This window comes from Chiloscyllium punctatum, chromosome 10 (assembly GCF_047496795.1).
Source record: "Chiloscyllium punctatum isolate Juve2018m chromosome 10, sChiPun1.3, whole genome shotgun sequence".
NCBI classification, from domain to species: domain Eukaryota; kingdom Metazoa; phylum Chordata; class Chondrichthyes; order Orectolobiformes; family Hemiscylliidae; genus Chiloscyllium; species Chiloscyllium punctatum.
In genome coordinates this window covers 95,004,417-95,028,361 of record NC_092748.1, presented here as the reverse complement: position 1 = coordinate 95,028,361, position 23,945 = coordinate 95,004,417, and the positions used below count along the sequence as shown (strand labels likewise).

The 23,945-nt window shown below is 42.5% G+C and overlaps 1 protein-coding gene across 4 annotated transcripts in view; it reads right to left on the bottom strand.

The window, feature by feature from the left end:
* epc2 (enhancer of polycomb homolog 2 (Drosophila)) overlaps nt 1-19,897 on the bottom strand; it is a 72,477-nt gene extending 52,580 nt beyond the window's left edge. The window contains exon 1 of one of the 4 annotated variants that reach the window (XM_072579759.1): nt 19,666-19,897. In XM_072579759.1, the coding sequence (XP_072435860.1) occupies nt 19,666-19,818 (153 nt within the window). In that variant the 5' untranslated portion in view covers nt 19,819-19,897. Of the gene's footprint in view, nt 1-4,524; nt 4,635-19,665 lie in introns of those variants that run through there. The other 3 variants (XM_072579762.1, XM_072579761.1, XM_072579760.1) reach the window with 3 other exon arrangements.
* Between the last annotated feature and the right edge of the window lie 4,048 nt (nt 19,898-23,945).

The following is a 23,945-nucleotide window of genomic DNA, read 5'->3' as shown; positions in this document are numbered from 1 at the left end:
GTGTATATGTATGTTGCCTTGTCTAGATGCTCCTTCCTGTAAAATGACAACATAGTTCACTGAGAAACTGCTGTTCCACAGAAGACTGTGAACTGGGCGGCACGGTGGCACAGTGGTTAGCACTGCTGCCTCACAGCGCCTGTGACCCGGGTTCAATTCCCACCTCAGGCGACTGACTGTGTGGAGTTTGCACGTTCTCCCTGTGTCTGCGTGGGTTTCCTCCGGGTGCTCCGGTTTCCTCCCACAGTCCAAAGATGTGCAGGCCAGGTGAATTGGCCATGCTAAATTGCCCATAGTGTTAGGTAAGGGGTAAATGTATATGTAGGGGTATGGGTGGGTTACGCTTCGGCGGGGCGGTGTGGATTTGTTGGGCCGAAGGGCCTGTTTCCACACTAAGTAATCTAATCTAATCTAATCTCATGTCTCTGTGCACGTGTGATTGATTGTTCTCTCTCCCTCCAGGGAAGGAATAAAAATGAAGGAGGTAAAACTATACTGTGTCTCAAGGCATTTTGCTTCGACTGAGGGGGGAACAGGGCGACAATAGGCCTGTACACCCCCAAGTATCTTTTTGAACACCTGCCACTATTCTGCTTTGCATTTTTCCCCTCAAGTAGTCGTTTCCAATTTATTTTGGCTAGATCTTACCTTATCTCAATAAAATGGCCTTAACTCAGTCCAAAACCCTTTTCTATAGGTCATCCTTCTCCTTTTTAAGAGCTATCTTAAAACGTACAGTGTTGCAATCACTATCACTAAAATGCTTCCCCACTCGAACACCTGTCCAGCTTCATTCTCCTGAATTAGGTCTAGTACTGCACCATCCTTTGTAGGACCATCTGCATGTTGATCTAATAAGGTTTCCTGTATGCATTTCAAGAAATCTGCTTCCCCCGACTCCTTTGTACCATGATTATTCCAAATCACATAGGATTGTTAAAATTCCCTAATACATTACTCCATTATTATTATTATTGTAATATACCTTAGTGAACTGACTACAAAATTGCTCTTCAATTGTCCACTGACTGCTTGGGGGTGTACAATACACACCTATCAATGTGACTGCTCTCTTTTTAGTCCTAAATTATACCCACAAAGCCTGATTTGATGACCCTGCCAAGATATCACCCCTCCTTCTTGCAGTAACTGACTCCTCAACTAATGATACAATACCACCTCCACTTTTATACCCTCCCTGAAGACCCTATATCCAAGGACATGTGTGCCAGCCACTTTCACCCCTCAACAACATCTCTGTGGTTGCCACAACATCGTAATTCCATAACCTCATCTCATCTCTAATACTTTTGGAATTAAAGTAGAGGCCTACCCAGCATCGTCTAACTGTGTTGAGACACAATATGGTTGAACTTACTCTGGCTTGGTTCCTTTCCTAACGTATGCTGTGTCGCTATTGTTAATGCACTATGCCCACTGCCTCTGCAGAACTAATTTAAACGCCATTGAACCATCCTAGCAAATCTTTCCACGAGGATGTTACTCCCATTCTGGTCCAGGTGTAGACTGTTCCGCTTGCAGACGCCCTTCCCAGAAACTTTCCCAATGATCTAGGAATCTGAAATCTCCCTCCTGCACCAAAACTTGAGCCACACATTCATCTGCTCTATTTGATTTCTGTGCTTGCCAGCACATGGCACCAAGAGTAATCCTGAGATTATAACCTTCAAGGTCCTGTTTCTTAAATCTACTGTTTCACTGACAGTAAACCTGGGAATAAGCAAACACTAAATAGGTGATAATGCAAATTTTGAATAGTGCAAATGGGTTGGCTGTGCTGGGAGAAATCCATACAGAACATAATCCACCCCGATAACCCTAGGTCATGAATATGGAGTCATGAATATGGAGGAGGATGTTCAGTCTCTAAAATTGCTAAACTCAAATGTTGAGTCCTGAGGGCTGTAAGGTACCTTGGCAGAGGATAAGGTGTTGTTCTTCCAGTTTGCACTGAGCTTCACCAGAGCACTGTAGCAGGCCTGAAACAGAACTATTGGCGTAGTGTGTTGAAGTGGTAGACAATTGGAAGCTTGGGGTAATTTTTGTGAAGGTGTCTGGCAAAGAGGTGACCCAGTCTGCACTTTGCCCCTCCAATGTTGAGGCAACCACGTGGTATCAACAAAGATAGTACACTAGATTGAATGACATGCAGGCAAATTACCACTTCACCAGGAAGGCATGTCTGAGGCCTTGGATACCAAGAAAGGAAGAGGTAAATGGACAAGGATAGCACCTTCTGTGACTACACAGCAAGGTCCAGTGGGAGTGTGATGAGGCTGGAGGAGGCATGGATCAGGGTGTTCCAGAGGAAACAGTCCCTGAGGAATACTGACTAGGGAGGGATGGGAAATATATGTCTGGTGGTCGCATCCTGCTGGAGGTCACAAAAATAGCAGCTTATGATCCTTCAGGTGTAGAGACTGCTGAGGTGCAAAATAAGGATGAGGGGACTCTATTGTTGTTCTCCTTGGAAGGAAGGGAAGGGGTGAGAGCAAAAGTTTGGAGAATGGTTTGGATGTGGGTGAGGGCCCTGTTAACCATGATAGAGGGATATCCACAATTGAGGAAAAAAGAATACCCCCTTGCAGAAGTGGCAACATCAGAACACCCCTTCATGAGTTTCACAGACATCAACTGAAATTGCAGAGTAAGCACAACAGTTTACGTTTAACTGCCCTGTATAATGGCTTAACAAGCCCTTCAGTTCAAAGGCAATTAGGAATGGATAACAACTGTTGGCCTTGCCAATGATATCCCAACCCCATCAAGCAGCAAAAGGAAAAGTTACCAAATGTGCACCAAAGCTACCAAAGGAGCTTTGGTAAAAGGAGGTCAAGATAGAAACACATTAGCACTCCCACCTAACACCAATTTTTGTAATTTTCTCCATTCCCAAGGTAAAGCTCACCACCCCTCCATAAGATATGACTTGCAGCAAATAAAATGGAATATATCTGTAAAAATGGATACTAAAGAAAATTCTATTTGCATTTTGAATACAACACTCAGTCTGCTAGACTTTAAAGATATGTACTGGTGTGGCACTAATGTTATTTGTCACTTAGCAGTCTAAACCTGAATGCTGCTTGGGTCCTGCTACATTTGAATGGGAGCTGCTCTGCATGTATTCAATTTCAAATTCTGCTTAACAATGTGCTATCATCAGCAAACATTCCACCCCAATCTTATGGTGGAGGGAAGGTCTTTGCAGAAACTGACAAAGATAGTTAGGCCTACAAACCCATGAGTGATGTCCCATGGCTGATGATTAACATCCAAAAATCTTCCTTCTATCAGATGCATCTCCAATCAGCAAAGCAACCAGTCCACATCAGAAGGGATCCTGGAGAGTTGGGTCGGGTCAATTCAGGTGTGGACTGAGGTGGGGAGTCAGCTCCCAGGATGGGGGAAGGTGTCAGGTGCAGTGGAAATGCAGAGCAGAAAATTCAATTTCCTGGGCATGCTCTTGGAACATACTACAATGGGGATTCCACAGGGTCCCATGAGCAACTCCGATCTATGCTTATGTAACAATTGTCTGACCAGCAGAAAATCTGCCCCATTGTTAATCAAGTATCAACATGAAAGTTCAGATGAAAAGACCTAAACTGTAAACTGTTTCTCACTCCACAGATGCTGCTGGATTGGGATATTTGAACTAAAGTATAACTAAGCAAAGCTGAAGTTCAAAATCTTCGAAGAGTTACTGATGTCAGCCATTTCAATAACGATTTTAAGATTAAAGACATGATGGATGATATCATAATGGACAATGCAGGACACAAATGCTTCATAACACAGGAATTTAACATTATAAATACAACTGCTCACATGTTCCATTAATCATATCGTCCAAACGTAGGAAGAAAGGAGTTAGAAAGACAGAATGTAGGGGCAGGAGTCTGTCATTCTGCCCTTCAAGCCTGCTCCACTATTCAATATGATCTTGGCTAATTATGCAACTCAGTATCCTGTTCCCACTTTCTCTCTATATCCTTTGATCCCTTCAGTACAAAGAACTATATGTGCACCTGTCTTGGAAGTGCCAATTGTATCCAAAATTGGCTTAAAAGTAAAAGACAGAGGGTAAGGTTGGAGGGTTGATTTCAGACTGGAGGTCTATGACCAACAGTCTTCTGCAAGGATCGATGCAGGGTCCACTGTTGCTGGTCACTGATATAAATGATTTGGATAAAAATTTAGGAGGAATGGTTAGTAAGTTTGAGGATGACACCAAAATTGGTGACCCCAACAGTGAGGAAGATCATCTACAATTACAAAAGGATCTTGATCAATTGGGCTTATAGGGCGAGGAGTGGCAGACTGAGTTTATTTTGGATAAGTACAAGGTAATAGCATTTCAGTAAAATAAACAGAAGTGGGACTTATACAGTTAATGGTAGAGTCCTGGGTGGTATTGTCAAATAAAAAGACCTAGGGGTTCAGGTACATAGTTTCTTAGAAAGTAGACAGGGTAATTAAGAAGGCATTTAGCATACTTGCCTTCATTGTTCAAACCATGGAGTATAGGAGTTAGGATGTCATGTTGAGGTTGTACAGGATGACAGTGAGATCACTTTTGGAGTACTGTGTTCAGTTCTGGCCACCCTGTTATAGGAAGGATATTATTAAATTGGAGAGGGTTCAGAAACGATTTACTAGAACATTGCCAGCTCTGGAGGGTTTGAGTTATAAGAGGAGGTTGGGATTTCTTTCCTGGATCATCGGAGACTGAGGGGTGACCTTATAGAGGTTTATAAAATCATAGAGGCATAGAAAAGGTGAATAGCAAAGGCCTTTTCCCTAAGGTGGGGGAGTTCAAAACTAGGGGGCATATTGTTAAACAGAGAGGAGAAAGGTTTAAAAGGAACATTAAGAGCAATGTTTTCACACAGAAATGTTTGCGTAATGAACTGCCAGAGACAGTAGTAGATGCAGGCATAGAGTTACAACGTTTAAAAGACACTTACACGGGTACATAAATAGAAAAGGCTGAGGGATATAGGCCAAACACAGATAAATTGGACTAGTTTAGTCTGAGAAACTTGGTCAACATGTTGGACAAGTTGGACCAAAGGTTCTGTTTCCATGCTGTGACTCTATGACTGTTAAGTTTTAGATTAGATTAGATTATTTACAGTGTGGAAACAGGCCCTTCGGCCTAACAAGTCCACACCGACCCTGCGAAGAGTAACCCACCCAGACCCATTCCCCCTGACTAATGCAGCTAACACTATGGGCAATTTAGCATGGCCAATTCACCTGACCTGCACATCTTTGGACTGTGGGAGGAAACTGGAGCACCCAGAGGAAACCCACGCAGACACAGGGTGAATGTGCAAGCTCCACACAGACAGTCACCCGAGGTGGGAATTGAACTCGGGTCCCTGGCGCTATGAGGCAGTCTGTAATGTTTTGGCCTCAACAATTTCCTGTGATAGAGAATGCTCATCACTCTTGGTGAAGAAGGTTCTCATCTCAGTCCTAAAAGGTCTACCTCCTATCCTTAGATTGTGACCCCAGTTCTGTATTCCCAGTCATTGGGAGCAGCGTTCCTGCAACTACCCTATCTAATCCTGTTAGCATTTCATAGCATGCTACGAGATCTGCCTTCATTCTTCAAAACTCCAATGAATTTATTCCTAAGCAATCTGGACTTTCCCCTTACCCAAGTCCTGTCATCCCAGGCATCAGTCTGGTGAACCTTCTTTGTACTCCCTAAATAACCAGAACATCTTTTCTTAGACAAGGATACTGAAACTGCACACGATACTCCTGGTGTGGCCTTACCAATGCCCCGTACAGTTGCAGCAAGACATCCTTGCTCCTGTCCTTGAATCCTCTCGCTGTGAAGGCCAACATATCATTAGCCTACTTCATTGCCTGCAGCACCTGCATATTTACTTTTAGTGACTGGCGTACTAAGATACCCAGGTCTGGTTGCATATTCCTCCTTTCCCAAACTATTCCCATTCAGATAATAATCTGCCTGCCTGTTTATGCTACCAAAGTGGAAAACCTCACATCTGACCACATGATATTGCATCTGCAATGTAATTGCCCACTTAATACCTTCACATCTCACAGCAAACTCTCCCATCCAGCTTTGTGTTATCTGCAAACATGGATATGACAGTGTCCTCAACTAAACCACCAACATATATTGTGAATAGCTAAGGTCCAAACACTGATCCCTGCACTATCCCAAACGTCATTGTCCACCACTTGGAAGGCCTAATTTCCTACTATGTTTCTTGTCTGCCAACCCATTCCAGTAAATGACCTTCACTGTTCTTTAATTGTACATGCTAATCTCTTATGAGGGACCTATGAAAACCTTTCTGAAAATCAAAGTAAACTACATTCAGTAGCTACCCCTTATTCACTCTACACGCTACATCCTCAAAACGTCCAGTAGATTTGTCGAGCAGGACTGCCTCTTGGTAAATTCGTGCTGACGCTGCTATTACATCTTCTGTAATGGATTTTTAACATTTTTCCTGCTATCACAATCAAGCTAACCTTTCATTGTTTCCTCTCTGCCTCCCATCTTAAAATAGTAGGGTTACCGTATTGAGTGGAATGAGGGCCAGGTGGATCACGTTTATTATGAGTGCTCTGATTGGATTGCTAAGCTGGGCTAGAGAGCCCTGCCTGACAGATATAAACAAGAGGTTCAGATAATCTCCTCATTTTCGGCACTGGCTCTGAGCTGGCTGGTCAGAGACCATGTACTCTGCACATGTAAACCAAGAGTAGCTTGGTGACAGGATATCGGCCTCTGTGCAGTTATTTCAGCTACCTTAGCTACGCTCAAATTCATGTGCCATAGTCTATAAAATTTTGGAAGGTGACTACAAGCACATCTGCTTTTTGTAAGGCTAATTCCTTAAGTATTCTGGGATAAAGCTTACCAGGCCCTAGAGATTTATCTGCTTTCAATCCCAAAAGTTTCCCAATAATACTTCTATTCTTATACTAATTATTTCAATTCCTCTTTCGTATTAGACCCGTCGTTCCGGCATATTTTTGATTGTTATTTGTGTCTTCCCTTTGTGAAGGCAGAACAAAAGTATATACTTAATTAATGTGCCATCTCTATTCCCTCTTTTAAATTCCCCTGTTTCTGACTGTAGAGGACCTACATTCATCTTTACTAATTGTTTCTCTTCACATATCTGTAGAAGCTTTTACTATTGGTTTGTCTGTTTCTGCAAGCCTACTGTCACAAGCAGCTTAATTTCTTATTGGGAGCAAGAGTGAGCTATTTGGCCTTGATCCTACTTCAGCATTCAATAAGATCATGTTCAATTTGAGTGTAGTTTCAACTCCACTTTCTTGACATCTCCAACCCTCCATAACTCTCGAGTTTCTTGTCTATGAGGTTTCTTTCCAACTGAACCATGAATTAATTCTATGGCCGAGTCTCCACTGAGCAAGCGATTTCTACAAACTCACAATGTCTAAAAGGTAATATTTCTTATCTGATCAACATGAAAACAAACAACATCAAGAAACATGAAATACACAGTTGCAAATATGTGGTGGAACTGATACAATATTAGGAATAGGAGCACAAAGTGGAGACCCAAGGCCTGTATGCAACAAGGGATGAACAATAAATTTGGGAGACTGATGTGGGTGAGCTCCCTCTGGTAAATGTGGCTTAAGACCATAAGGCAGGGGAGCAGAAATTAGGCCATTTGGCCCATCGAGTCTGCTTCACCATTCAATCATGGCTGATAGGTATTTCGACCCAATTTCCGGCTTTCTACCCGTAACCTTTGAGCTAAGTTTAAGTCCACAGCCAGACTGAAAAATAACTTTGCAACAGCATGTTAACTTAGAAAGCCCAGCTCAACCAAGACAACCTAGCAGGAGCAGCAGTTTTCTGTCAATATAAATGAATGTCTGAAGATTTCTACTTAGTGCAGAAGTTGACTTAGCAGTTGGAACTTGGGTGCGGCCCTAGTTCCCGAAAAGTAAAAAGGTTTTGTGACTGTTCACAGGAGGAGCCCAAAATGGAGTTAACAAGGCCGGAGTGTGATGTGGAATAAGAGCAAACTTGTGGGATTAGGGAATTGCTGCTTTATATACTTTTTTCAAGCTCCAATAGTAGTTCAAAGACATCAATTTGGTGAGCAGGTAGGTAATAATAAGATTTTTATTCCTCTAAATGGGGTGATATTTTACTAGTGTTGAAGAACTATAAATGTGGCATAATACATATTGCTTGATGGACATGAGTATCAATGGCATAGGAAAGATTAAGAAAGAAGTTCTACTGAGGGGACACGGACAGTTGGAGCTAAATTCAAAAACAGAACTGCAGAGATAATAACTTCTGGATTACTATCTCAGCCACAAACAAACTGGCACAGGGTTAATAAGAACAGAGTTGAATGCATTGCTTCAAGAATAATGAAGGACAAATTAGGAAACTGGTGCTAATAATGGGAAAAGGAGGAGTAGCCTTCACATAACCCATACTAGGACCAGTGTTCTGACAACTTGGGTAACTAAAACTGTAGAGAGTACTTTAAACATAATTGTTGGGGCAGTCAAAGAGGGAGCTTTTATGGAGGGAATGTCACTTCAGGAATGATTTGGGAAGGACAAAACAAGAATGCAGGTTAACCATATGGGTAAGGGTAGCCAGGATGTCACAAAGACTGGAAACAGCTTCAAAATATATAAAGCATCAGTCAATATGGTCAGAATACTGCAGAATGAGTTTAAAGCAAAAGAGGGATAGAAGGGTTCCAGTGAAGAAACATTAAGAAATCTAAACACAAATGTTGATGCAATAGTAAGGTATATACAAATGGGTATATACAAGCTGAATAGGACAGGAAGGGATGAACATAGAACATAGAAGAATACAGCGCAGTACAGGCCCTTTGGCCCTCGATGTTGCGCCGATCCAAGCCCACCTAATCTACGCTAGCCCACTATCCTCCATATGCCTATCCAATGCCCGTTTAAATGCCCATAAAGAGGGAGAGTCCACCACTGCTACTGGCAGGGCATTCCATGAACTCACGACTCGCTGAGTAAAGAACCTACCCCTAACATCTGTCCTATACCTACCACCCCTTAATTTAAAGCAATGCCCCCTCGTAATAGCTGACTCCATACATGGAAAAAGGTTCTCACAGTCAACCCTATCTAAACCCCTAATCATCTTGTATACCTCTATCAAGTCACCCCTAAACCTTCTTTTCTCCAATGAAAGCAACCCCAAGTACTTCAGCCTTTCCTCATACGATCTTCCTACCATACCAGGCAACATCCTGGTAAACCTCCTCTGCACCCGTTCCAGTGCCTCCACATGCTTCCTATAGTATGGCAACCAAAACTGCACACAATACTCCAGATGCGGCCGCACCAGAGTCTTATACAATGGCAACATGACCTCAGGATCCGGAACTCAATTCCTCAACCAATAAAAGCCAGTATGCCATATGCCTTCTTCACCGCACTATTTACCTGGGTGGCAACTTTCAAAGATCTGTGTACATGGACACCAAGATCCCTCTGCTCATTCACACTACCAAGTATCTGACCATTAGCCCAGTACCCCATCTTTTTGTTACTCGTACCAAAGTGAATCACTTCACACTTAGCTACAATAAACTCCATTTGCCACCTTTCTGCCCAGCTCTGCAGCTTATCTATATCCCACTGTAACCTGCCACATCCTTCCTCACTGTCAACAACTCCTCCGACTTTTGTATCATCCGCAAACTTGCTCACCCAACCTTCTAACCCCTCCTCCAGGTCATTTATAAAAATGACAAACAGCAATGGTCCCAAAACAGATCCTTGTGGAACACCGCTAGTAACTGCACTCCAAGATGAACCTTTACCATCAACTACTACCCTCTGTCTTCTTCCAGCCAGCCAATTCCTAATCCAAACCTCCAACTCACCCTCAATGCCATACCTCCATATTTTTTGCAGTAGCCTACTATGGGGAACCTTATCAAACGCCTTACTAAAATCCATATACACCACATCTACCTCTTTACCCTCGTCCACCTCCTTAGTCACCTTCTCAAAGAATTCAATAAGGTTTGTGAGGCACGACCTGCCCCTCACAAAACCATGCTGACTATCCTTGATCACATTATTCCTATCCAGATGTTCATAAATCCTATCCCTTACAATTCTCTCTAAGACTTTGCCCACAACAGAAGTGAGACTCACCGGCCTATAGTTACTAGGGTTATCCCTACTCCCCTTCTTGAACAAGGGTACCTGTGATGAGATAGATAACAGGGTAGTACAAATAGATATAATTAGTTCAGATCCTAACATTAAGATTACAAAGGCTGGGAAATAAACATGCAAGGTGAAAACATTTTCCAAAAACAGGCAGAATAGTTAAGAATGACCTGTAGCCCTCAGAATGAAGAATAACATAAGATCATGAACAAGAAAGAATTTTGGCCCAAAGTCCAAAATAGAATCAGTGTGGCTGGAGACTAGGACTAGTAAGGGTGAGAAAGCACTGTTGAAAGTAATTTATGAGTCCCTCAATAGTAAACAAGAAATTATTGGAGCTTATAACATTATTGATGCAGGAACATAATCATCACAGTCTGGATCAGTCAAATTGGCAATCATGATCGAGAACAGGAGTTTGTACAGAATGCTTTTATGGCATTTTATTGGAATGCAATCAGCTAGGGATAAAGCTATTTTAGATAATCTTGTGCAATGAGGTTACATTTATTAACAAAAGATCCACTGAGAAATAATGTTTATAATCCAAATGAATTGGTGGTAATCATTTAACAGAAAATTAATCTCATTCAACAAAAATCACATTATATTGAAAAAAAAACTTAATAGGAAAAATCATCTGTGGCTTGCCAGGCAAATTAAGGTGGTATTAAAAAGGAAGTCATTAAAATTACACTCCAAAAGCTTGTACTTCCAAATAACCCTGTTGGACTGTAACCTAGCGATATGATTTTTAACTTTGTCCTCCCCAGTCCAACACCGGCACCTCCATATCATTAATATTGCAAAAAACACTAATAATTCTGAGGGTTCCGGGTGTTTTTGAAACTGAAGGGTTGCCAAAAAAATTCATTTAAAAAGAAAGATTTGCCAAGGAGTGGCAGATGGAGTATAATTTCGATAAATGCAATATGTTTGATTTTGAGAAGGAAAATCAGGGCAGAATTTATACGCTTAATGGTAAGGTCCTGGGGAGTGTTGCCAAACAAAGGGACCTAGAATTACAGGTGTATAGTTCCTTGAAAGTGGAGTCACAGGTAGACAGGGTGGTGAAGGCAGCGTTTGGCACACTTGCCTTCATTGGTCAGTGCATTGACTATAGAAGTTAGGATTGAGAGTGTGGTGCTGGAAAAGCACAGCAGGTCAGGCAGGAAAACATAGTACACATCACACTATCCTCCTTCATGTTCACCATCTAAAAACAGACCCCACCAGAGATATATATTTCCTTCCCCACCTCTATCCGCTTTCCGTAAAGGCTGTTCCCTCCTCAACTACCTCGCCAGGTTCACACCCCCCCAACAAGCCACTCTCCCCTCCCGTTACCTTCCTATGCCACTGCAGGAATTGCAAAACCTGCACCCACACCTCTGTCCAAGGCCCCAAAGGAGCCTTCCACATCCACCTGCACTTCCACACGTCATTTACTTTATCCGTTGCTCCCGATGCGGTCTCCTCTACATTGGGGATACAGGACACCTGCTCGCAGAGTGCTTTAGAGAACATCTCCAGGACACCCAGATCAACCAACCCCACACCCCATGGTCCAACACTTCAACTTCCCTCTCCCACTCCACCGAGGACATGCAGGTCCTGGGCCTCTCTTACTCCCTTACCATCCCATGCCTGGAAGAAGAACTCCTCAGCTTCTGCCTCCTGTTACTCCAAATACATGGCATCAATGTGGATTTCACCAGTTTCCTCATTTCCCCTCCCCCCACCGTATCCCAGTTCCAACCTTCCAGCTCAGCACCACCCTCATGATCTGTCCTACCTGTCCATCTTCCTTCCCACCAATACGCTCCACCCTCCCTTCCGACCTATCACCTTTACCCTCACCTCCATCCACCTCAGCTACCTCCCCCCCAGCCTCACCCCTTCCCATTTATCTGCACCCCCAGCCTCATTCCTGATGGGCTTTTGCCCGAAACTTCAATTTTCTTGCTCCTCGGATGCTGCCTGACCTGCTGTGCTTTTCGAGCACCACACTCTCGACTCTAATCTGCAGTCCTCACTTTTGCCTATAGAAGCTGGAATGTCACATTGTGGCTGTACAGGACACTGGTTGGGCCATATTAGAGTACTGCATTCAATTCTGGTCTCCCTGCTATAGGAAAGATGTTGGAAAACTTGGAGTGCAGAAATGACTTACAAGGACGTTGCCAGGACTGGAGGGCTTGATCTATAGGGACAGGCCAAATAGGCTGGGGTATTTTTTCCTGGAAGATTGGAGGCTGGCTGGTGACCTTTTAGAGGTTCATAAAATCATGACAGTGAATAGCCAAGGTCTTTTTTCCCAGGGTAGGGCAGTCCAAAACTGGAGAACATAGGCTTAAAGTGAGAGGGGAAAGATTGAAAAGGGACCTGAAGGGCAACATTTGCATGCAAAGGATGGTGTGTGTATGGAACTATCTACCAGAGGAAGTGGTGTCAGTTGGTACAATTACATTAGTTAAAAGGCATCTGAATTGGTATATGAATAGGAAGAGCTGAGAGGGATATAGACCAAACGCCTAGAAAATGGGACTAGATCAGTTTAGGATACCTAATGGTTGGCATGGACAAGTTGGACCGAAGGGTCTGTGTCCATACTGTATAATGTTATGACATAAAACAGAATACCTAAACAATGCACAAACAAAAGAATTTTCAAAACTTTTACCAAGCACATAAAAAGGAGATAAACACTGTTTCCATGGCTACAGTTAAAACGATGAAACAGTTCTATGCCTTCTGCACAGAGGTTATACCAGAAATAAGGAGAGCCAAGGGCTAAAAAGAGTGAGGAAATGAAGGATAACAGATTAAAAAGTATGGAGTGTCTTAATGGACTAAGGCTCATCAAATCTCCAGAACCTGACTGCCGATATCCAAGATTCTAAAAGATTCAGAGAAAGTGGACACACTGCCAATTATTTTCTAAAATTCCCAGGAGACTGGTAGTCAGTAACACTGCTTTTCAAGTAAGGACAGAAATAAACACGCCAGTTAACCTGATATCAGACACTTGGACATCTACTGTATTGAAAAACATAGCACGATTAAAACATCAAGAAGCTTTCACAAAAAGGAAACAATATTTGACAAATTTACTTATTTCAAAGATGCGACCAGTAGGGTAGAGAAAGGGGAACCAGTACCTAAATTCCCAAAAGGAATTTGAAAAGTTACTACACAAAATTTTAATAAACAATACAAGGGCTCACAGTATTGTAGGTGATACATAGCATGAGTAGAGAATTAGTTAATGAATTGAAAGCCAAAAGTAGAAATAAACAAAGCATTTTTAAGGTGGCAGATTGTGACAACAGCACGGATCAGAGCTATTTATAAACTATATTATACCTTAGACAAAAAGAGTAACACATCTAAGTTGCTGATGGCACAGCCAAGTGGGGATGAAAGCCATGAGAAAGGCATCAAGCGGTTGAAAAGAGATACACAGGCAGGTAGGTTTATGAGAAACAGATGGCAGTTAGAATATAACATGACAAAGTGACAGATTATTCAATACGGACATAAGAATAGATCAGAGTTTTTATTTTAAAAGTGGTGAAATTTGTCAACGTTCATGTTCAGATATATCTGAGCCTGCTCATACATGGAAAATAAAATAGCATGCAGGTAAAACAAGTCATTAGGAAATCAAATGGAACAATGGCCTTTGTTCTTGTATTGCAATCCCTAGCAATAAAGTTTTGCGACAATTCTCGAGTTTGAAGATACCACTCCGAAAACACAAGGTGCAATGTTGCTGTTCTTTAAAGGAGGATATAAGTGCATTGTGGATAGTATAAGGGTTCAGGAATGAGAGAGTCATCTACAATGAGGTTGTCTAAATTGGGTCTACATTATCTACAGTTGAGAAGAATTAGTGGTGATCTCATTCAAACAATCAAGATTATGAAGAGGTATGACAGGGTCGATAGTAAGGTACTGTTGACCAATAAATGTAGAATAAACGTGGAACAAAGTGAGCACAGTTTTTGGATAAAAGCTGATGATTCACCGCTGAGATGAGCATTCTTTACCCCAGAGAATTCTGAATCTCTGGAATTCCTGAACCGAGGGGTATTATGGATTTTCGGTCAGTGAATATATTTAAGGCTGCAAAAAAGTTTTGTCCTTCCATTAAGTCAATATGCAGAGTGGACAGGGAAGTAGAAGAAAAGACCAAAATCAACCATTCTCATAATGAATGGCAGGGTAGGCCTAGTAGTGTCTATATTCTACTCCTGTAATGCAGGGACAAACTCTGATTTACAGATTGACTGGGACAGAAATAGGGTTGCCTCAAGAAAGACAGGGAGGGGGTGTAATTTGAGAAAAGATATTATGTTGTTGGTAATATTTACAGTTTAAATAATTGAATATTTGACCATATATAAATTATAGAATCATTAATTGAAATAGTGAACCAAATAGTGGAACAGTCTGATTAGTTGACAGATGTAGATATCCTCTGGACTCCTAGTTTATACACTATAATGCGCAAAACAGCATCTTATAATAATCCAAAAAGTGGGGGGAAAATTTGTCTATACCTATCAACTGATCATATAATGAGGAAATAAGTAATGTCATGATGTAGCTATATGAAAGTCATAGCACACATAAAAATAGTAATTTTCTAATTAGCTAATAACACTAAGAATATTTCATACTAGTGACAACTTGATATATTTTTACTCAAAAATAGATGGCAAGCACCAATGTTGAATGCAGCAAAATCAGGAAATCAAATCTTTTATCTTCCATATTTTTGCAAAAAGAGAAAGGAATTCTAGTAACTGCAATTAATACACATTTAGAACATTACAGCGCAGTACAGGCTTTTCAGCGTTGATGTTGCGCCGACCTGTGGAACCAATCTGATGCATATCTAACCTACACTATTCCATTTTCATCCATTTGTTTATCCAATGACCATTTAAATCCCCTTGAAGTTGGCCAGTCTACTACTGTTGCAGGCAGTGCGTTCCACATACCTACTACTCTAAGTAAAGAAACTACCTCAGACATCTGTCCTATATCTATCACCCTCTCAATTTAAAGCTGTATCCCCGCGAGCTAGCTACCTGCATCCAAGGAAAAAGGCTCTAAACTGTCCACTCTATCTGTCTGATTATCTTATATCTCAATTAAGTAATCTCTCAACCTTTTTCACTCTAACAAAAACAGCCTCAAATCCCTCAGCCTTTCCTCATAAGACCCTCCCTCCATACCAGGCAACACCCTAGTAAATCTCCTCTGAACCCTTTCCAAAGCTTGCACATTCTTCCTATAATGCGGTGACCAGAACTGTACGCAATATTCCAAATGTGATCAAACACCAGAATTTTGTACAGCTGCAGCATGATCTCGTGGCTTTGAAACTCAACCCTTGTACCAATAAAAGGTAACACACCGTACACCTTCTTAACAATCCTATCAACCTGGATGGCAACTTTCAGGGATCTGTACACATGAACACAGAGATTTCTCTGCTCAGCCACACTCTGGAGAATCTTACCATTAGCCCAGTACTCTTTGCTCCTGTTGCTCCTTCCAAAATGAATCACCTCACACTTTTCCGCATTAAACTCTATTTGCCATCTCTGAGCCTAGCTCTGTAGCTTATCTATGTCCCTCTGTAACCTACAACATCTTTCAGCACTATCCACAACTCCACCAATCTTAGTGTCATCCACAAATTTACTAACCCATCCTTCTACACCCTCATCTCACTCATTTATAAAAATGACAAAACAGCAGTGGCCCCAAAACAGATCCTTGTTGTACATCACCAGTAACTGAACTCCAGGATGAACATTTCCCATCAACCACCACCTTCTGTCTTCTTTCAGCGAGCCAATTTCTGATCCACACCCCTAAATCACCCTCAATCCCATGTCTCCATATTTTGTGCAATAGCCTACCACGGGGAACCTTATCAAATGCCTTATTGAAATCCATATACCCCACATCAACCAATTTACCCTCATCCACCTGTTTGGTCACCATCTCAAAGAACTCACTAAGGTTTGTGAGGCACGATGCATCCTTCACAAAACCATGTTGACTATCCCTAATCTCTTATAACCTTTTCCAACACTTTACTCACAACCAAAGTAAGGCTTATTGGTCTAAAACTACCAGGGTTGTCACTGCTCCCCTTCTTGAACAAGGGGACAATATTTGATATCATCCAGTCTTCTGGTACTATTCCTATAGACAATGAGGACATAAAAATCAAAGTCAAAGGTTCTGCAATCTCCTCTCTGGCTTCCCAGGGAATCCAAGGATAAATCCCATCCAGCCAAGGGGTCTTATCTATTTTCACACTTCCCAGAATTGCTAACACCTCCTCCTTGTGAACCTCAATCCTGTCCAGTCTCATAGCCTGTATCTCAGTATTCTCCTCAACAACATTGTCTTTTTCCAGTGTGAATATTTAGCACTTCCCCTACTTCTCTGGGCTGCACGCACAGCTTCCCACTACTATCCTTGATTGGCCTTAATCTTTCTCAAGTCATTCTTTTATTCCTGATAGACCTATAGAAAGCTTTAGGGTTTTCCATGATCCTATCTGCCAATGAATTTTCATGTCCCCTCCTGGCTTAGCTCTTCTTAGCTCTCTTTCGGTCTTTCCTAGCTAACTTGTAACTCTCAGGTATCCTAACTGAGCCATCACATCTCATCCTAACATAAGCCTTCTTCTTCTTGACAGGTGACTCAACTTCTTTTGTAAACCACTGTTCCCTCGCTCGACCACTCCTTCCCTGCCTGGGAGATACATATTTATTAACGACACGCAGTAGCTGTTTCTTGAATAAGCTCCATATTTCAAATATGCCCATCCAGTACAGTTCCCTTCCCCATCCTATGCACCCTAAATTTTGCCTAATCGCATCATAATTGCCCTTCCCCCAGCAACAACTCTTGCCCTGCGGTATATACCTATCCCTTTTCATCACTAAAGTAAACATAACTAAAATGCACACCTCCCTCCAAATCTAACACCTTGCCAGATTCATTAGCCAGTCCCAAACACAATGTGGTCTCGCCCCTTGTTGGTCTGTCTGCATAGTGTGTCAGTAAACCAACCTGCATTGAACAAAAACTGACCCATCTAAAGTACTCAAACTATAGTATTTCCAGTCAATATTTGGAAAGTTAAAGGCCCCCATAACAACTACCCTATTACTCTCGCTCCAATTTATGACTCAATCATTGCTTCCTTTCCTCTACATCTCTGGAACTATTGGAGGCCTATAGAAAATTCCCAACAGGGTGCCCTCTCCTTTCCTGTTTCTAACCTCAGCATACACTACCTCAGTAGACAAGTTCTCAAACTCTTTCTGCCACTGTAATACCTTCCTTAACTAACAATGCCAACTCCACCCTTTTTTATTAACCATCTTCTCTGTTCTTACTGAAACATCTTATCCCTGAAACTGCAACAACTCATCCCGACCCTGCTCTACCCATGTCTCCAAAATGGCCACAACATTTAGAAATTACTTACAATGGCCGAGATTTTCCATTGGGGCACATATTAGAAAGCAGAATTTCAGACTATCACAACAAGACAAAACTCATCAGCCCAGCTTCTAGATTATTTACACACTGTACAAATGAGCTCTTCAGTCATCAGTTACAAGTCTCATTGATACACTTCCCTTTTTAAAATGGTGTATTCCAGACTTCAGGGTTATAAGGTCTGTTTCCATGCTGATCAGCTATCTAAATTAACCTAGCCCCATTTGCCCTTCGGTCCCTTTTATATCTTTCTACTCTCATCTTAAACCTATGTCCGCTCATTTCGGACTCCCCCACTCCAGGGAAATGACCCTGTCTATTTACCCCACCCATGCCCCTCAAGATTTAAAAAACCCCTATAAAGGTCACTCCTTAAGCTCCAACACTCCACGGAAAATAGCCTTGGCCTATTCAGCCTCTCTCAATAGCTCAAAACCTCCAGCCCCAGCAACATCCGTACAAATCTTTTCTGAACCTTTTCAAGTTCAACAAAATCCTCCCTCTAGGAGGGAGACCAGAAGTGAATGCAGTAATCCCAATGCAGACACAACAAATCAGATCATCTGGAAACATTTAGTACTGGCCTAATGGCAGTCCCTTGGCTCCTGTATTCAAGTGACATGAATTCAGAAAATATACTGGAGAATGCATTTTCCTTATTTCAATGGCACAGTTTGAGGTGGCATATTTTGCATCACCTGGACATCCATGGAGATGCAACAGAGGAAGTACTGAAAAACAGTTCTCCACTTGACCAGACCCAAATCTACTGAAAAAAAATTATGGGCCAGGCTTGTGACTTTCTAGGTCTCAAATTAATAGACTGCACACATCGCATTTCTCTCTCTGAACTGGTCCTTCCTTGCACATTGTCAAGTTGGCACACAAATGAAACCAGATTAGTCAGACTTACGTGAACATCTGTTTATTACCATTTGTACTACTATTAGCCAACCTGTATTTCGTACCTTGTATTTATTGTCACGTTTCATCTGACTGATTCCATTACATAAGGTATTAGTGCAGGGGAGTATTTAACCGCAATATGCAATCGCATACGTTTCAAAAATTCTTTCTTGGACATGATTCACCTTTAATGCAGGAACATTACCCCAGGTTACAACACTGAAACTGAACTTCCACGGAAGTATCATTAAGTTCCCGTCGTGGTTCATTCGCATCTAAGTAACACTCGCATGAAATGTAAATATTACAAGATATCACATATGGTGTAAGCTGCTGCCGAATGGTCTGCAACAGGGACGAAAGATCTGAGTTGCCCCAAAAGTTTAAGACAATTTTAAATGCAAGCCCCCATCCCACTGCCGCCCCTCTACCAACTCGCTCCCACAGAGAAGGCGACGGAGAGAGCCCAACGATGTCAACCGTCAACAAGCAGCCGGCGTCATGGGCTTCGGTGTTTACCTTATGAGTCGTGCGTCATCGCCACGATCCAATCTGCGGCCGAGCTCTACCCGGCAATTGAGATTGCCAAGGGCTCTAGCCAATCAGGTGCGACAAGGGGAGGGGCTCGTTTAAAATAAACGGACTAAAACCGTCAAAGGCATCACACCGTAGGAGGGTAGTTATCGTGCGATATATTGGATAGAAAAAAAAACATTATTGGATATTTCCTTTCCATTTTTAAAAAAGAAATTTCGCTTGGAAGTAACGTGCTTGCCAACTGCTATTTTAAAAAAAAATCGATTCCGGGATTTCAAATTTCCGCGCCATAACGCCCCTTGGCTGGAAAGGACAACAATGGCGGCGGGAGCCGTGGCTTGCGCAGTGAGTAGAACGCCAGCGGCCGCCGCTTCACCCTTTCTCCCCGCCCCCCGGCCCCCCCACCAACCATCCTCCCTCCCTCTCACTCACCGACTCCTCTTCTTTCTCCATCCCGGTCGGCATCTGTGGCACGGCCCTATTGATGGAGACGCAATCCTGAAGATCCGGTAGATCCTTCGCCCGGTAAATGGGGAGCGGCTTGGCGGCGTCTAGCGCCCGCGCTCGGAACGAGAGTTTACTCATGGTGTGCGCGGGAGAGGATTCCTGTCTTGTTTTTGTATAAAAGAAAATTTTCCGAAAAAGAAAAACAAATCCCTCCCCTCCCCGCACACCCCCCTCCCCCCCCACCCCCAGTTATCGCCGTGGGGTTACTACAGCAGACACCGCGCAGCGAAAAGGAGCGGACCTCACTGGCACAAAGATGGCGTTTTAGACCAGTCTTAATTGGGCGGCCGGACGCCCGGAGCCGCTCATGGATGCGAGTTAAGGAGTCCGTCCCCTGGGTGGATAGGGCGCTCCTCGAAATGGCCCTCATGCCGACCGAGCCGAGCCCGAGAAACCGAAATTTGGCCGTCGGTCCGCGACATGCGCCACGGCAAACATGGCGGACATTAAAGCAGCAATCCCAGGGAACCGCGCGCGCCTCCAGCAACGTGGGGGGAGGGGTTGCGCGCGCACCATCATAAGGCCGGTCCAGTGCAGGAGATGCTCTGCTCACTCTGTTGCACTCGGATCTGCTTTGCGGAGGAGTTTGCCTACCTGGATTAGTCCACCTTGTTTTGTGTATGACCTCCTTCTCCACCACGCTTTGTTTGTCCCTCTCTCCGATTCAACTGAGCCGTTGAGTGCCCGTGACGCTTACAACCCAAGGACGAGCAGCCAGGACTTTTTGTCCATAACCGTCTTTCTTTAGGGCACCCCCTTGTCAAGTGCTCCCTTACGGGAGCCGTCTTCCCTGCTGTGGGGTGGTGAAGTGGACAGCTGACTGTTTGGCACTCGCATCCAAAAAACATTCTCTCCTTCCACCACCAAAGCCCAATGGCGGTGAAATGTACCATACATTACAGAAATTCACTTGGTTACTCAAATGACGCCTTCCAAGCAGGCGACCACCACTATCTAAAGGGGCAAGAATAGTAGATGTATGAGGCTAGCACATCCTGCAAATTCCCTTCAAAGATACTGGCAAATGGTAAATGTATCACTGTTCCTTCAATGCCACTGGGACAAGTCCTGGAGCTCCCTCCCTTTTTAACCTGTTGATTTTAACGTTGTATATGTACCGATGTCAAATGACTGCAGTGGTTCAAGAAGGCAGCTCACCATCACCTTGAAATAGAAATTTCAATAAATGTTTGCCCAGCTGGTGAAACCTAAATTCCATGATTTGAAACACTTTAGATGATAATACAATGTGAGACGTGTGTGTGTGTGTGTGTGTGTGTGCTTTTTTTAAAAGCCTTTTCAACATGTACATCCCCTTTGGAGAAAATGCATATTGTTTATTCCATTAAATGTTCATGTAACACTGCATTGCTGTAACTGTCTAAAGATTTTCTCAATGTTGCTAGCCTTCCTCTTTAAAAAAAACTTTTAGGCAAATGATGCAATGTCTGTTTTTAAGGGTAATAAAGTGTTTCATTTGTAAACCTATGGTGATTACGACAATGTGTCTAGTTTGATTATTTCTCACTACTATCCTGTTTACAAACATCAAGTCAATGTTGATGTTATTACACCACCACCTTCCACTATCCAACTACAAAGGAATAAACAAGTAAAAAGTTCTCTTCAATTGCATCAGAATATCAAAATTAATTATCCTTTAAAATTTATTACTTTTAATTTGTAGTTGTCAGTTTAGGCAAATATTTATGATGAAATAGATTTGTGGTGATTCAATATTGATGATGTCTCCTGAGTACAAATCACCAATTTCACTTTTAGTTAAAGGTTGTAGCCGAGTGTAATGCTACTGGACTAATATTTAAGAGACTGGATTAATGCTCCAAAGACATTAAAATCCCATTCTGAAAACTGGAGCATTTTAATATAATACTAAGCTCCCTGGGGAACATTAGTGAACCAGAAGAGCTTAGTATTATATTCAAATGCCCCAGTTTCTTTTTGAAGTTCCTACCTGGTCTTGTTTACGGAAATGTGGATGTCTCTTAACTGCCAAAACAAGCCATTCTTATCCCAGAATTGCCCCAGTGTGGATACAGGCCATTTATGCTGGCAAGTCTACACCAAGTCTCTGAACAGCATCCACTAATCTATCCTGACAAATCACAATTTTTATCCAAGATGTCATAAGCTGCGTTGACTCTGAGTTGATTTCCTTTCATCTTGAAGTGTAAATATTTGCCACCATCCACTTGTATGCAATGGTGTCTTTTTTAGGTTGCTGGGCAGTGGGGGTCATTAATCATGCAGCACTTACAATTCCCAACTGTATTTAGGTGACATGCCCAGTGATGCTTTGACCAGAATAAGGTCTTTTTGTGGAAGAATTCCATGGCCTGCCTTCCTGGAATCCTCAAAGTTTATTCTATGGTGGTGTATGGTAAACTATTGAAAGCAAGATTTCTTACAAGGGTGTTAATTTTGGTGACGTGGTTGATTAAAAGTGAGAGAGTGGCACAGTGGTTAGCACTGCTGCCTCACAGCGCCAGAGACCTGGGTTCGATTCCCGCCTCAGGCGACTGACTGTGTGGAGTTTGCACATTCTCTCCGTGTCTGCGTGGGTTTCCTCCGGGTGCTCCGGTTTCCTCCCACAGTCCAAAAATGTGCAGGTTAGGTGAATTGGCCATGCTAAATTGCCCGTAGTGTTAGGTAGGGGTATGGGTGGGTTGCGCTTCGGCGGGGCGGTGTGGACTTGCTGGGCCGAAGGGCCTGTTTCCACACTGTAAGTAATCTAATCTAATCTAAAATTGCAAAAGAGGTTCTGGGATTTGATGATGATTCACAAATTTGCCAGGAAAGTTTAGGAGGAAAGAGAAAGGTCATACTTTTAGAATTAGCAAATAACTGAGATTTGGGTTTAACCAAGGACAAAAGTAAGCTGTAAGGGGGTTACTCTTAGATGTGTTAGAGAAACAGACAAGTGCGGTGGAGGTAGGAAAACTAAAAGTACAATAGATAAAAATGGAGTTAGAAGATAAACAAAGGGAGAGTGAAAGAGAGAGAGAAAAAAAAATGATAAGAAAGGGATGATCACCTTATGGGGATTGTATTATAGACCCCCCCCCAATAGTCAGAGGGAAATTGAGAAACAAACTTGTAAGGAGATCTCAGCTATCTGTAAGAATAATAGGCTGGATATGGTAGGGGATTTTAACTTTCCAAGCATCGACTGGGACTGCCTTATTGTTAAAGGTTTAGATGGAGAGGAATTTGCTAAGTGTGTACAAGACAATTTTCTGATTCAGTATGCGGATGTACCTATGAGAGAACCTTGACCTACTCTTGGGAAATAAGGCAGGGCAGGTGACTGAGGTGTCAGTGCGGGAGCACTTTGGGGCCAGCGACCATAATTCTATACGATTTAAAATAGTGATGGAAAAGGATAGACTAGATCTAAAAGTTTAAATTCTAAATTGGAGAAAGACCAATTTTGACGGTATTAGGCAAGAGCTTTCAAAAGCTGATTGGAGGCAGATGTTCGCAGGTAAAGGGACGGCTAGAAAATGGAAAGCCTTCAGAAATTAGATAACAAGAATCCAGAGAAAGTATATTCCTGTCAGGGTGAAAGGGAAGGCTGGTAGCAATATGGAATGCTAGATGACTAAAATTGAGGGTTTGCTTAAGAAAAAGACGGAAGCATATGTCAGGTACAGACAGGATAGATCGAGTGGATCCTTAGAAGAGTATAAAGAAAGTAGGAGTATATTTAAGATGGAAATCAGGAGGGCAAAATGGGGACATGAGATAGCTTTGGCAAATAGAATTAAGGAGAATCCAAAGGGGTTTTACAAATATATTAAGGACAAAAGGATAACTGGGGAGAGAATAGGGCCCCTCAAAGATCAGCAAGGTGGCCTTTGTGTGGAGCCACAGAAAATAGGGGCGATACGAAATGAATATTTTGCAACACTATTTACTGTGGAAAACGATATGGAAGATATAGACTGTAGGGAAATAGATGGTGACATCTTGCAAAATGTCCAGATTACAGAGGAGGAAGTGCTGGATATCTTGAAACGGTTAAAGGTGGATAAATCAAGTACCTGATCAAGTTTACCCGAGAACTCTGTGGGAAGCTAGAGAAGTGATTGCTGGGCCTCTTGCTGAGATACTTGTATCACCGATAGTCACAGGTGAGGTGCCGGATGAATGGAAGTTGGCAAACGTGGTGCCACTGTTTAAGA